Raw genomic sequence first — 15,145 nt, forward strand, 5'->3', positions numbered from 1 at the left:
GAGACGGGTGGATACTCACTGGCATGTAACTGTCAGCCAACACTGACAGGAAGTACTTGTGTCCATTGTCTTTAACCAGGTCAGCTTGACATGACTGCAGAGACAGAGAGCAGAGAGAGAGAAAGGGAGACAAAGAGGAAGAGGAGGTTTCACTTCATTGCAGATGTTGCTTAAGGTGACCTTCTACTCATACAGCATTAACAACAGTCCTGTCATTGGGAGTATGTCTATTTCTCCCACGGCAGTACCCAAAAAACCACAAGTGTTTTATTGAAAATTTCCTGCGTAGGCGTGTGCGTCTGTCTGCTGTAAAAATAAAAAAATAACTTGCAGTCATGCTCACTGGTCTAGATCAAAGTCGCTGTTTGACTGAAATATTACCAAAAAGGTGTGTGGAAGAACACTGTTTTCTGTTTTTCTTAAAAAGCGTTTGACAAACAGTGTTTGCGAAAAAAGAGATGATTTATCACGCAAAAACAAAAACACTTGCACTGATAAAACTGTAGCAGTTTCACCAATTTCAGACTGTTAAATCAACCAACCAACCAACAACCAACCGACCAACCAGCCAGCCAGCCAGCCAGCCAGCCAGCCAGCCAGCCAACCAACAAACCAACCAACCAACCAACCAACCAGTCAACCAGTCAACCAATCAACCAACCAACCAACCAACCAACCAACCAACCAACCAACCAATCAGCCAATCAGCCAACCAACCAACCAACCAACCAACCAACCAACCGACCAACCGACTCCCCTTTGTTGCTATGACAGCAGCCACTCTTCTGTGAGGGCTTTCCATAAGATTTGGAGTGTGTTCCTGAGAATTTGTGCTCAATCAACCAAAAGAGCATTTGTGAGGTCAGGCACTGATAACAGACGAGAAGGCCTGGCCTGTTCTAATTCCTCCTAGAGGTGTTCAGTGGGGTTAAGGTCAGGTCCCTGTGCAGGCCAATGAACTTCCTCCGCATCAGACTCATCTCATCATGTCTTTATGGACCCTGCATTGTGCACAGAGGCACAGTCAAGGGCTTTCCCCAAACTGTTGCCACAAACATGGAAGTGCTGAGCTGGCTAAAAAAAATCTTGTAGCATCAAGAAGACCCCTCACTGGTTAGGGGCCTGGCTCAAACCCTGAAAACAGCCCCATACCATTACATTACAGTTGACACTATGGATTCGGGTAGTTGGCGTTTTTAAGGCATCTGCCAAAACCAAATTCAGCTATCAGACTTCCACATAGTGAAGCATGATTAATTACTTCAAACATCTAGCCAAGGCTCCGACACCTGGCATTGCGCATTGTGATGTGGAACTTGTGTGCAGCTGCTTGGTCATAGAAGGATGCTGCTTTTAGACGTACTTTGGAGCTCTGTAAAGAGTGTTGCAACAGATGATAGGAAATGTTTACGTGCCTCAGCACTCGTTGTCCCAGCTCTGTGAGATTGTGTGATCTACCACTTTGTGGCTGAGCTGTTGTTGCTCCTATCCTGTTGCTTCAGCTTCACAGTAATAGCACTTACAGCTAACCGGGGCAGAAATTTTAGAAACTGACTCATCCTATCACAGTACCACAATAAATTCACTGAGCTCTTTACTGAATTCCACTTTTGTCTATGAAGAGCTCATGGCTATGTGCTAGATTGTATGCACTTAAAGCAATAGGTGTGGCTGAAACACCTGAACACCATCAATAGTGTCCACTGACTTTTGGCCATATAGCATATTTAGGCCCATAACATCATTGTGCATGCCCTTACACTAAAGACATCTGACTCTAAAACATGTTCTCTTTTTCATTTCTGTTTCTTTCATTCCTCGTGTTCCTCAACACATGCAGCAGACAGAATTCATATATCAACAAAAAGCCTGTGATGTAAAAAAAAAAAAAAAAAAGTTGATTAAAAACCTTAATATAATAAGTGTTAAGAAAAGATGATGCAGCATGAGTTTAATGTTCGTGAGTGTTTTACATAACTTACACTGTCCACAGCGAGGATTTTAGCCCAGATGAAAACCAGCAGAGGCCGCAGCTCTCTGGCTGAGCTCTGGAGCAGCTTTAACACATACGGAAAGATTCCCACTGACAGGGCCTGAAACACACACACACACAAAGACAGAGCGCTGGTGTTTATAGAGCAGTATTGATATTGCAGTTACAGTCCACGCTTTGCTGTTGAATGTGTCTGTCCAAGTATGACCACCAACACACACCTGTGGTCTGAAATGTAAACATGTACAAAGGAATGGAATTAAGAGGAGGAGGAGGAGGAGGAGGAGGAGGAGGAGCTGGGATGAGAATTGAAATTTTGACTTAAATTCAAATGTCATTAATAAGATGAATTTGTCTTTTGGAGTGTTCAATATACTACCATACCGAGTTGGAGTGTGAGTGATGGCCATAAGGGCTGGAACTGTGCCAGTGATTATGTCAAACTGAATAAACTATTCAATATTTTGATAACAGTGTTACTGTGTTTCTTTGAAGTAATGAAAGGAAATGAAGATCAGTGATATTTTTCTGACTTGCCAGGTTAGCAGTCAGCTGTAGCGAAATTTTTCCTTCCAAGTTAAGACTGTCTGCTTGCTAGCTGAGAGTCACCTATCAATCATAGTAAATACACAGCATTTCTTATTGGGTCGTAAAAAAAGTATTTTTAAGAAATACTTTTTTTCAAGTTCTTTTTAAGAGAAAATTGATACTTCTCGTGTCTGTGTGCTCAGTACGGAGCTGGAGCAAGGAAACAACCATTTTACATTAGCTCAGCTCCTGTGCAAAATTAAAGAGTACATCTATATAACTTTACATTTTAAAAGCTCACCAGCTAACCCACTGTTTGTTGAAAGGTCCTGTGTGAAGGATTTAGGGGGAACTATTGGCAAAAATGGCGTATAATATTCAGAACTAGGTTTTCATCAGTTTACAATCACTTTAAAAAGAGAAGCGCTGCGTTTTTGTTACCTGGCTGAGTTCAGACCAAAGATTCGCTATGAGACGAGCTGAAACTTGCAACTACTTACAATGTGTCAATCTACAACGTTCTTTAGACCTGCATCTCCATAGCAACAACCCTCTGTGCTTCTGTTCTAGCTTTTCAGGATCATTTTGTAGCTGAATATAATTTGTTGCTTCTTAAAATATGTATGAGGATGGTGGGATACTTGCTAGTTGCATCCCTGAAACAGTGAAAACATAAACAAAAGACCTGAGCTTCAAACTTATCATATTCATATTAAATACACTGCAATAATTCAAATACCCAGCACTGAGTAATTAGTCAGTGAGTATATGTGTGTGACATATGCACATACGGCTAGCAGCAGCAGTGACCCACAGTGCGACACCAACGCACCGTGAGGACGGAGACATATGTAATATACATGAAATGGACTCAAACTCTGCCGTGATGGTGGGCTGTGGTGACTTGAACTGACTTGGCCAGGTGACGTGTGTTATGTTCTCAAACCAGCTCCTGGTGACTTGACAAGCTGAGTGCAGGTGAAAACATCAGCCAATTTGAGTGGCGCTGAGACCTGCCAGTTCACACTGCTGCAGCTTTTCCCTGCAATGTTCTAAAACGGTTTTGTCTTGATGCAAATATTTGGTGTGAACTGGGCTCTAGAATGAAACATTCAAATCTTCATGCAGAGTAGGTCCTCTTCCAGTTGCACCACCATGTTTCTACAGTGGCCCAGAATGGACAAATCAAAAATTGGCTTTACATAAGGTCATTTGCATTGTCACGTTTTTGTGTTGGCCACCGTAACTCTCTTACACACTTAGCACACAGGAGAAGTTATACTTGGTTGTAATCTGCAACCTCACCGATAAATGCTGCTATATCCTAAACACTGGACCTTTAACCTCTACAGTGTACTAAAGAAAGAGGTTTGCATTTAAACTCTGAGAAAGTCAAGCTCTTAACGTACCAGACTGACAGCCCAGGGACCCAGATCCAGAAACCGTCCCAGCAAGTCTAGGGCTCGTAGCCGATGCACCTGGCTAAGGAGGACCTGAAACAGAGCAGAGGTCAGAGGTCAACTGTGTGGCCTCCAATCCAAGAGGAAGTCTGAGATTAAAGGAGGAAGGGGAGGAGGTGGAGGAGGCGGAAGGACAGCAGGAGAAACGGTAGAGAGGATGAGGAGGTGGAGTGAGACAGGTGGCTCTCCCACCACTACTGGCACCAGGTGGCTCTTGTTTGTTCTGTGAGTGTGTGAGTGTGTGTGTGTGTGTGCGTGTGTGTGTGTGTGTGTGAGTGAGTGAGAGTGTGTGTGTGCAAGCATACATGTGTGGGCGACTGGGTGCGTCCTCTTGGCTGCCATTTCACTTGGCTTCTTAAGAGGATGCAGGTTTAGGACAATACCCAAGAGTGTGTGTGTATGTTTTCTCTTTACGTGCATGACAGTGGTGCCAAACGGCATCACGATGTAGCAGGTTTGGCCATGGAGAACTATTTTAAGGAGGCATATGGTATGTGCTAAAAATGCATATGCATGTGTAGTTCATGCAGCATTAAGCTCAGTGCAGCACAGAGTCTGTGTGAGGGCTCGACACTGGTCCACGCCCATGTGACTGTCCCACAGTGTGTGTGGGAACAAACATATGGAGGAACCCAGGTCCACAAACACACGCACATTTCCACCAACACCTTTTGTATTAATAGTGTTCTCCGTGACTTTACCCTGCTGAGCGTGACCACATGAACAGAAGGAGGCTGGGGGAACACCGGCCCAGGGTTACATCCAGCTCCAAGGAAGAGCGTGGGAATATGGACATTTCTGTGTGTGAGTGTGTGTGACGTAGGTGTGCGCTCAGGAAGAATAAGAAAAGCCAACAAGCAAGAATAGAATCTCATCGCCTCCTGATCCAAGCTTAAAAAAATCTCTCTTCTCTTAGACACATCTTTTCAAACTGATCTGGCACAGATGATGTTAATATGTTCCGCAGTCACACACACGTAAGCACATTTTAAGCACATGATTAAAATAACTGACAGCACATGCACCATTTCTTCATAGCAGGGCTGAAAATCCCTGAGCAATGCTGCTGAATTAAAATGCGTATGAATGTGTGTGTGCGCATATTTGTCTCTGTTCCTAATTTGCGTAACACCTTGACTGCAATCTCCTTTAGTGCAGTGAGTAAGCACTTTGCATCATCACGCTGTGTGTTAAGAGCTGTGAGACACGCCGTCATGGTATTAGATGATGCACATGCATGCCTTAATCACATCACTGACGCCTAATGCCAAATGTGTGTGAATGTGCTGCTGTTACCGTAACATCGGAATTTAAGAGACGTTGTAATCCCTCTGCAAAATCTGTTAATCCTTCCTGGATGAAATGGCTGTTGTCAAGACAACACCGCAGCGCATCTCTCATCCCTGAGCTCTGTTGTCCTCCCTCTGCTCATTTCATTAAAGAGCATTACTGATGGAGGACTCTCTGTTGCCCATTTCTTGTCGCTCATTGCATCTTTCAGATGGAGCCAGATTATATTTTGGCATCAAATCGTAAATCCTCCAAGAATATGCGAGTCTTTTAACTTCATTCTTATGCAACTGTGTGCTTAAAAGGGTATAAAACCTGTTTATGTGTCCATCCGTTACATCAGAGATCATGAAGGAGCCTTGAGATTACTTTGCCCTCACGGTGTAGAGCTGCATAATGTTGCGTAATCTTAAAGGCTATTGCTGCTTTACTTCCTCTCTCACTTTAAAGTCCACATCAACAGCGCACACACACACACACACACACACACACACACACACACACACACACACACACACACACACGCATGCCTTCACACACCATCCAGCGCTCCCCAATCAGTCTGCCTTTTCCTCGGCTTTTAACAGGTCCCGACAGAACTGCTGTATGGACGGGCTGTGGCTCGCAGCACGCTGAGTCAGCAGGAAATTACCATTCAACACGGACAGTGGCACACCACTACTACGCTGTGATATAATACTATACCACAACTGTACAACCCCACGGGATGGTGGTGGTGGTGGGAGGATGAGGGAGAGGGAGGGGAGAAATATCCAACTGCTGTAACTCAACAGCTGACGCACACAGCAAGCTTTTTAGCCAGATTTCGCCCCAATTAAAGCGTCCCAAACAAATTTAATGCCACTATGGGGAGTACCGCAGCCACTGCTCCTGTCACAGGCTTTGTTGCAGGGTTGTGATGAGAAAACTGGCCTGCAAATGCTCAATTTGCAGGACGAATTTTGCGGTGCATATCTCATTTTCTGCTAACAGATGTAAAGTGGAGACCTGGAGGAGAGAGCGTCTTGTAAAAATGAGGGGGGATGAAGACGAATAAAGGGAGGGAGAGAGCGGAGCAGGGAGATGTAATAGTACAGAAAGTATTGCCGTAATGGTGATATTCCAAGCTAATGGTGCACGCTTGGCAGGTGATGTGTGTTTTTAATTAAGATGCTCTTGCAGCACTGAGTTTGCTCATAAACAACGGAGAATGAAGCCCTTTTCAAACACAGAATCTGCAAAATAACTTACACGTTATAGCATTTCAGCATTCAAAACTAGGTCTCAATTACATAAATGATTGACTGACGATGTGAACAAGGTACAACTACGTACTTACGAGCCAACTAATGTTTTCATAGTGCATAGTGAACTATAATTATAAAGCTGAATTATTGTCACAAATCATAGAATGGGACAGAGAGCAAGGCTGAATTTTTTGGAAAAGACAAACACTGTAGGACCAGCATCCCAGTTTGTTACTAGCTGCCTCGATCTAGCACAAACAGATGATGAATAACTGCCTTTAAAGGAACAATCCCTCTTCAAATGACCATTTGTATATCAGTTACTCACCCTGTGTTTTATGGAATTAAGAAGGAAAAGGTTGTTTTCACTGGATTCTATATATATGTATATAGTTACTATCTGCCACTATGTATCATCTATCATAGGATGTATAGCTACAGTAAGGATGATGATATTACCAAAAATAAATTAGTTATTCACAATGCTCAGCAAAATGCACCGGATGCACTGATAACAACATTTTACTGGAAAAACAAAAACACCTAGAATAACGACATCCAAACTATAACAATCAAAACATCAAGGAGGCTTAAAAGCACCAAACTTCCAACACTACTACTTAGCAAATCATTTAAAATACCTCATCAAATGGACCCATGCAATGCATCATCATCACCACCCATGGATCGACAGAGCAAACTGAATGCCAAGAAATAGCAGTCACAGACCTACCATTCCTCAGTGACACAATCAAATGCCACAACTGCTTCAAAAACATGGTAATCGCCACAACTCTGACAGCTTGGTGGAAAGTCAGTAAAATCAAAAACATCACAATCTCACCTACTGCTCAAACACCCATATGGCACAATCCAGATTTCACTGCAAATAAATTACCACTAGCTGGCAATTAAATAGTCTGATTGGGCGGAAGTTCGCTGCATAGATCAGCCTCTCATTGGGAGGAACAAGCCACCCGCTGAAGTCCCGCCCTACCACCTCCGGTTGTGTAGCAGTTTTCAACACGTCCTTTACTAACTTTTGCGGTGTTTCATCTTGCGGGGATGTAGCCATTTTTCTGCCATGGTTCGCGTCCTGTAGGCAATATTTTTGTGGACGTGTTACACCAAAACCTGTTTCCCCCCGGCAATATTTTTGCAAGCGCACCGTTGCTGTGGCACCGCCCAGAACGATTGTGATTGGTTGAAAGAAATACAAGCAGCCAGGGCGTTTTTTTCTCCAATCTTAAAGGGCCAGTGCGTAAAATGGGTTGAAAACCGTTGAAAACAGTGACATCAGTGGTCAAATTCTAGATTGAAGGGCTCACTCGCTCACCCCTCCCATCGGGTAAATGACGGTGGCCTTGTAGGGACAAAAAGCCTTGCGCAGACGCGAGTTTTTCAGGAGTAGGTCTATCTAGCGACGAGGTGAATGTTTATTTAGAAATAGGTCTATCTAGCGACGAGGTGAATGTTTATTTAGAAATCTAAACCATGTTACGATATTGTAATTGATCACCCACGAGCAGGAGACCAGAGGAGCGTTCGGGAAAAAGGCCCGTTTATTTGAGCACTCCAAAAACTCTGGTAACACTCCAGGGGGTAAAAGACTCCGTCCCAAACTCTGACTCTTCTAGCGTAACACACACACTTCATACACACATACTCATTTACAGTACCTAGCGGGTACCCCCTCCCCTCTCTGCTCTGCCAATCTCCAGCCCGCACACTGACTGACAGCGTAGCCTGTAAACAGAGCTCAGCTGTTTATTTAGCCTAGCAATATCTCCGGACTATAGTAGCTGCAATGGACGACTTTGAACGCGATTTTGAAGAGTTTCTTGTAGCGGACACAGACCCAGAGCCATACCTGTTTGAGCCGGAGCATACAGATGAGGAACTCCATGTGTTTGATGCTTAGCGGGCGAGAAGAGAGGCTGAATGCACAGAATGGGATTCGGTGCTACCATCGTTGGGAAGATATATCATCAGGAGGAAAAGTGCCGCAGAGAGTGCATCACAAGGAGTGAAGTTGTGTCTTCTTTTCCTCGCAGATGACGGTTTGGGTTCATTCTCTCCTGTTGCGTGGTAAGTGTGGCCCATTTGCAAACTTTATAACTAAAAAAACTTTTCACTACTCTGTATCGACTTTATAACTAAAAAAACTTTTCACTACTCTGTATCGACGAACTACTAACACTCTCTGCTGTTTCCTCCTCCCCCTTCCTTCCTTTCGCTGTCTTCATTGGTTTATTTATACACGCGAAACGCGTTCTCTGGCTGGCTGGATTGTCCACTTGGTCTGCCGTAAATACATGGCGGCGCAAGATGGCAACCTCTCTAAAGCAAGGCCCTTGCTATATATATATATATATATATATATATATAAAAGCATAATTATAAGGCTACGAAAACCAAACAAATTTTATTTTATAGCGATTATACACTTATATAAACATATTAATGGGTAGAATATTCAGATTCAGATTTGATAATAAACCATGCCAAATATTACACACTGGCCCTTTAAAGTGAGAGTTGGCCCAGCCAGACCTTTCTTTTCTTGAGAAAGGTCTGGTGAGTGAGACTAGCAATTAAATGGTAGGAAAAAGGGATTACACACCTCCATCACATCTTCAACCCTAACACTTCATACATTCAAACAGCTTATTGACATGTATGGCATTGAGAAACAACATATCTTACAATATAACCAATTAAAACAGCCAGTGAGGGCAAAAACAGATATTTCTAACATACACTTGGAAAAACAACCACAACTATTGGACAGCATATAGATTGATTATAATAACTGACTTTAATGTTCACTACTAATAATTCATTCTGGAAGATCAGTCTCTAATATTATCATGACTGCTTTCTTTCTTTTATGCTTTCTTTATGCTTTCTTCTTTTTCTGCAAACTGCCTCATTGGAGACAGATAAAGTTATTGATTGATTTTAAAATTGATTGATTTTCTTCGTATGTTTTGGAAAAGTCAAAGGTATTTACATGTCATGCTAATGAAGCAAGGTGTAATTGAAAACTTGAAAGCGAAAATTAGAAAAGTCTGAAGGTTTGTGTGTTTGTGTTTGTGTGCTTGTACCTGCAGTACGATTGGGAGCTGCTCAGGAGGGTTTCTGTTCTCCACACCCATCGTCAGCCACACCTGAAACGCTGTCAGCTGCTCCGCAAAGAAAGGACTGTGCTGTGGACACAAAACACACATACAATATCTATCATGATCTTCAAGAATTATTGGCTTGCTTGTTCTCTTTCTCTTTCTCTCCCTTTCTCTCTCTCTCACACACACACACACACACACACACACACAGTAATGAGCCGTTCCGCAGTGACTAGCTTATCATTTCAGAAGTGCCCCGACACAATGAGCTAAGAAGTGACACTACACTGCAGTAACGACATAAATCCTGATCTATCATGATCACCTTCCCTCTCTCTCTCTGTCTCCCTCTCTCTCTCTGCTGCCATGGCACTTTGCCTGATTGATTGGTTGCTGGCCGCAGAGTTTTTGATCACGCTGAGTGTTAATATTGCAGCGGAATTACAACAGCGTGGTGTAGACTCTTGATGGATGTAGAGAGAGGGGAAATATCAGCGCTGCGTGGCTGGATGGCTAAATTAATTTGTGAATAATCAAAGCTTAATAACTAAATACACACTCAAATACTCACCGATACATAAAAAAATAGTGCTGTGTGGTGGTTATAGGTGGTTATAGGCCGAGCACAGAGATTGAGCTCCTGTATTTTGAACACCTCAGGTTGTGGATATAATGACCCATTCTGAGGTTAGAATGTAAAACTCTGTATTGTTTCACGAAGCCTACTTCCACTCTGACAGATAATGTTGTTGAAGCGTTTTCTCTACGATGAGCTCCATGCTTTTCTGACTTGATAAAGACTCAATTCTAGCTTTTTAATACCAAATCGAATATAATTTGATACCATCCAAGGTAAGAACAGATGATGAAAAACCAGTTATGTTATTACATGCCAGGAATTACAATCATTCCTGATGATAAAATACATTTAGTTAACACAATCTAGACCTGCATTAGCGGCAGGAAAGGGATAGAAGGATTCAAGATATAGTTTGCAACATCTGCATTAAAATTAAAACTTTGGTTGCCATCAGTGGCACCATATCCCCGTTGTGTGCCAGAAGCTGTCATAAATTGACTTTTTATCCAATTTTAAGCCAATTTTTTACAACACACCTTGTAGATCTTGGGGATTTTAATGGTACGTTTTAACCAGATGAAGTATTTTAGTCATTGGATGTCTGGATCTACAGTTATCAGAGAAACAAGCTGAGTAAACGTTTGCAGTAGCTTGAATCTAGCCCCTGCTGAACAGCAAAGGAGAAACACAGATTTTTTTAACGCTAAGCTGCTATATCAGGTGTTTTTACTGGTTTTATTCATTGGATCGATTTGTTTAGGAGAGGAAGAGGCCTCTGCAAGATTATTCGGCTCCCAGTGAAAAAATCCTCTGAACATCTGGATCAAAAGTTATGAGAGAAAAAAGGTGAGCAGGGCAGAAGCTCGGCTAACAGCCCCTCCAGGATAGGCTGAACAGAGTCAGAGAAACACTGATTTTTAACATGAAACTGCTTTATTCAGTTTATGCAGTTATTCAGTTGTTATCACTTGGTCCATTTGCTTTGGAGAATAATAGATTTCCAGTAAAAACTTCCTGAAAAATTAAAACTAAGGATATTCCAACCATGGGAAACTAACTTTGACGACTGCATTGCTGCTTCTTTTGTTACTGTTTGACTGAGAGACCCCTAGTGGCAGAAAATAACATATCATATGTTTACCAATTTAAATTATTAATCTTTTTTTCTTTTGTTTTAAACTAACACTCAACACTTGTCCACTACAGCTAGGTACTATCGCTACAGGTTTGATATGTTCTGAGTGACATTCCACAAAAAGGACAACTGTGCACACAGTCCACTGTCGCAGCAATCCCACTTTTAGTTCATATGTGTAATTTGCAATCAGATACAAAAACATTTTAGAACGAGCATGACTGCCAACAGCAGCAGAGGAAATATTTATGACTTTTGTTAATTAAATGTAGATAAGACGTTTAATAGCTTCCAAGGCCATTCTTCAAGGATTTTTTTTACATTTTTTTTATCCAAAATAATGCAGAGAAGATGAAGGTGTTTGTTTCAGCCTTCAGTCATGCCAACAGTCTTTCTCTGAGGCTGCATACAGACCCAAGCACCTCCACCAATAAATAAGTAGGGCAGACTATATGTAACCTAAGAGGCAAAACCCAGGGCAAAAAAGCACCGTCTTCACCACTCACTGCTGCTCACTAAGCTAATTGGACCTCAATCAACAATATCTTCCTGAGTTTTGTTTTAAATTTGCTCTCAAGAAAGGTCGTAAGAAAAATCAACAACAAATTTATGATGTGTTCTTAAACTGCAGAATTGCTCACACCGTCATTCTTATAACGATGAATCCCATAATCTTCAAAAGCATAGGTAAATACCTCGCCATTCCCCATAAAAGGGCATGAGACTGCATGGCCATGAAAAGAAAAGTTGAGAGAATTAAGTCAAGAATGTCGAAACAAAAGTGTAAAGAGGGTGGAACACCGGACTCCAAATGTAAAAAAAAAAAAAAAAGAAAAGAAAAAAAAAATCAGTGGCCCTGAAGTGGAGGTACTTCTACAGGAAGTGAATGTCAAAGCTGAAGAGGATATTCAATAACACAAAAAATGATGCATGGGATTCTATTACTCATTCAGTAAACTCTCTCTATATATATCTATACAGAAGAAAGAGGATGACCACTAGAGAGGGGCAGGCTTGCCCTTGTCACTCTCTACAAATAGATCTATAATGTCCTGAAAGATCCCTCCTCAGGGCATGACCTGCAACATCCTGCAGCAGCAGTAAATTGTGTGAGTAGACCTAAGATGAGACCGAGGTCTACTCTGGGCTGAAAATAGTGTAATCAATCACTAATTATTGGATGGCACGGTTCTCAATTAACACAACTTAAGTAAATCAAAGTGTTAGTATGTGTTTAGTGTAAAATAAGGAAAATATCTATTAGTAATATCAAAAATGATACAAATAATATAGTAATTTAATTCATTTAATGTTATACCAATGTAGAAATGAAGAAAACACAATCACTAAATATTTTGTACAAACATGTTAGCACTAAAATGTACGTTAAGTGTGCTGTTGGTGTGCATAGATTCTGTTCTCACCTAACTCAAAACCCAAATAAGAAAACATTGGTGCCGTTCAAGAAGAAATGTCTTCTTAAGAACAGCTGGTGGATGAGGCCCAATGCTCTTAGAAGTGGTCATAGTTGAAGACAGCTCAGATGAAGTATCAACTCCTCGCTTTTCTCGTGTGGATAACAGTTGGCTTGGTGTTTTAGTAGAAAATTCTTGATAAGACTATAAAAGTGTCGGGGACAAAAACAGGATTTTGCTATCTACAAATATTTAATAATGAATAAAGGAGCATATTTTATGGTCTAAAAGGGTAAAGGAACCAGATTGAGTGATTGGGGTCATTGTTCTGCTGAGAGTGAGGAACAGTGAGCTTGAAGACAATAACAGAGGGAGAATGGATCCTACAGTCAGGTTTGAGAGGCATGTACGTTTATGGAGGAGCCAACACACAGAAATCGCTATTCATAACGCATGTAGAGTTGAATGTTTGTTAAATCAAGAATGATGGCTTAGTGGTCAGAACAGGTGCCCCATGTACAGATGCTCCGTCCTCGCTACAGCGGCATGGATTCAATTCCGGCTTGCGGCCCTTTGCTGCATGTCATTTGCCCCCTCTCTCTCTCCCCCTTCACACTTAACTGTCTTACTCACTTAACCTATCCATTAAAGGCAAAAAGAATAAGATAGTATGATGAATAAGATAGTACAAGCACCATTCTGCAAATTATGTGATGGAAGAAAGAGATAGGAGAGTATCGCCATAAGGACATTTTGTATTCTTTAAGAAAAGAACAAATGCAAAACATGTGATACTCATTACTGTTTCACAACCAAAAGCAAGCAACCAATGTTTACAAAATGTATTATGAACAAGAATTATCTCCTTGCAGTTGTATGCCTCCGTTAACCAGTAAAGTTGCACTTAAAACTTACACCCATGTCTGTGAAAACATGCTTCACACGCATCTTCCACCCAACAGCACAGAAGATCTGTACAGTCAGCACGGTTTGAAGGTGGACACCCAAGATTAGTGTCACCAATTCAGCATCTGACCTAGGGATGGGTATCATTAAGATTTTAAAGATACTACTTCTCTTACCAATACTGCTTATCGATCCAGTACATAAACAGCACTCTCATTGGTTCTTTTGGGGAGAAAAAATTGGCACAAAATAATAACAGAACTAACAGAATTTTCTATGTGTGTCAGTACAGTATATAAATTAACATTCTGCTACAGCATTGTTTAGAATTTAACTTCAGTTTCAATTTGATCTATAAAGCCTAATATCACAAATCACTGCTTTCCTCAGAGGACTTCTACAGCCTTCGACACTCCTCTGTCCTTGGACCCTCACAGCGGATAAGGAAAAACTCCCCAAAAAACCCTTTAACAGGAAAAAAATGCAAGAAACCTCAGAAACCTGAATGAATTACTATAATAGACTATACCCAAGGTGGATGGGGTAACGGGAGATGTATTATGAGGTAGGCGTTTGAAAATGGATCCTTCCTCCACCTGTATGTGATGCACTTTGGCTGGATGTTTGGAAAGATTGCTTGTGTTTCTGACCTTACATGTATAAGAGTTGTTGAACTTGTGGCGACAAGCAGTGTCAGCATAACTTGTGAACTATAACCACAGAATGTTTTGCTCTCTCCGCCGTTGTCACTTAGAGCAGGGCCTCTGTGTGTTTGACAGAGTGGCAGAGCTGGCCCTGCCCTTAGCACAGGCCGTGAGGCTCCCACACAGAGAGCTATTTTAATAGCCAAAATGCATCAGTGACGTATGTCTTAATCTTGCTGCAAATTAGAAATGGAGTTGGTGAGATAAAAACTGTACAAGATAATGTTTATTTAACCTAAATGGACAAGAAATATGTCATCTATATTTTCCCAATACTGACAGCAGAACTGTTCACGTCGGAGCTTATCAATATTGTGGTCTTTAATTGTTTGGCCCCAGGGCCCATTTAATACCGAGTTTCAGTACCCATCCCTAATTTGACCAAATGTCTCCCCTTCTGTTCCTGAGATATGACATAGAAGAATGACAAGAAATGTGCTTTTGCAGAACTTTATAATGTCACAGTGACATTGACCTTTGACTTTTTGGATATAAAATATCATCACTTCATGGTTTCATCCTATTAGACATTTGTTTAAAATGTTGTCATAATTAGCATATGAACTCTTACATTATGACCAAAAGCATGTTTTGTGAGGTCACAGTGACCTCTGACCACCAAACTCTAATCAGTTCATTCTTGAATCCAAGTGGATGCCAAATTTGAGGAAACTCCCCCTGGACCTAATTGAGATATTGCGCTCACAAGAATGAGGCAGATGCAAGGTCAAAGTGACTTTGACGTTTGACCACCACAATCTA

The 15,145-nt window shown here is 41.5% G+C and overlaps 1 protein-coding gene across 4 annotated transcripts in view; it reads right to left on the minus strand.

Annotated features, from left to right (window-relative positions):
• rptor (regulatory associated protein of MTOR, complex 1) overlaps positions 1–15,145 on the minus strand; it is a 277,608-nt gene that overhangs the window by 93,577 nt on the left and 168,886 nt on the right. For all 4 annotated transcript variants that reach the window (XM_050043590.1, XM_050043589.1, XM_050043588.1 and 1 more), the window contains exons 12-15: positions 9,626–9,727; positions 3,931–4,014; positions 1,983–2,093; positions 20–94 (exon numbers count right to left, since the gene is read on the minus strand). In XM_050043590.1, coding sequence (XP_049899547.1) covers positions 20–94; positions 1,983–2,093; positions 3,931–4,014; positions 9,626–9,727 — 372 coding nt within the window. The remainder of the gene's footprint in view (positions 1–19; positions 95–1,982; positions 2,094–3,930; positions 4,015–9,625; positions 9,728–15,145) is intronic.

This window comes from Epinephelus moara, chromosome 5, assembly GCF_006386435.1.
Source record: "Epinephelus moara isolate mb chromosome 5, YSFRI_EMoa_1.0, whole genome shotgun sequence".
NCBI classification, from domain to species: Eukaryota; Metazoa; Chordata; class Actinopteri; order Perciformes; family Serranidae; genus Epinephelus; species Epinephelus moara.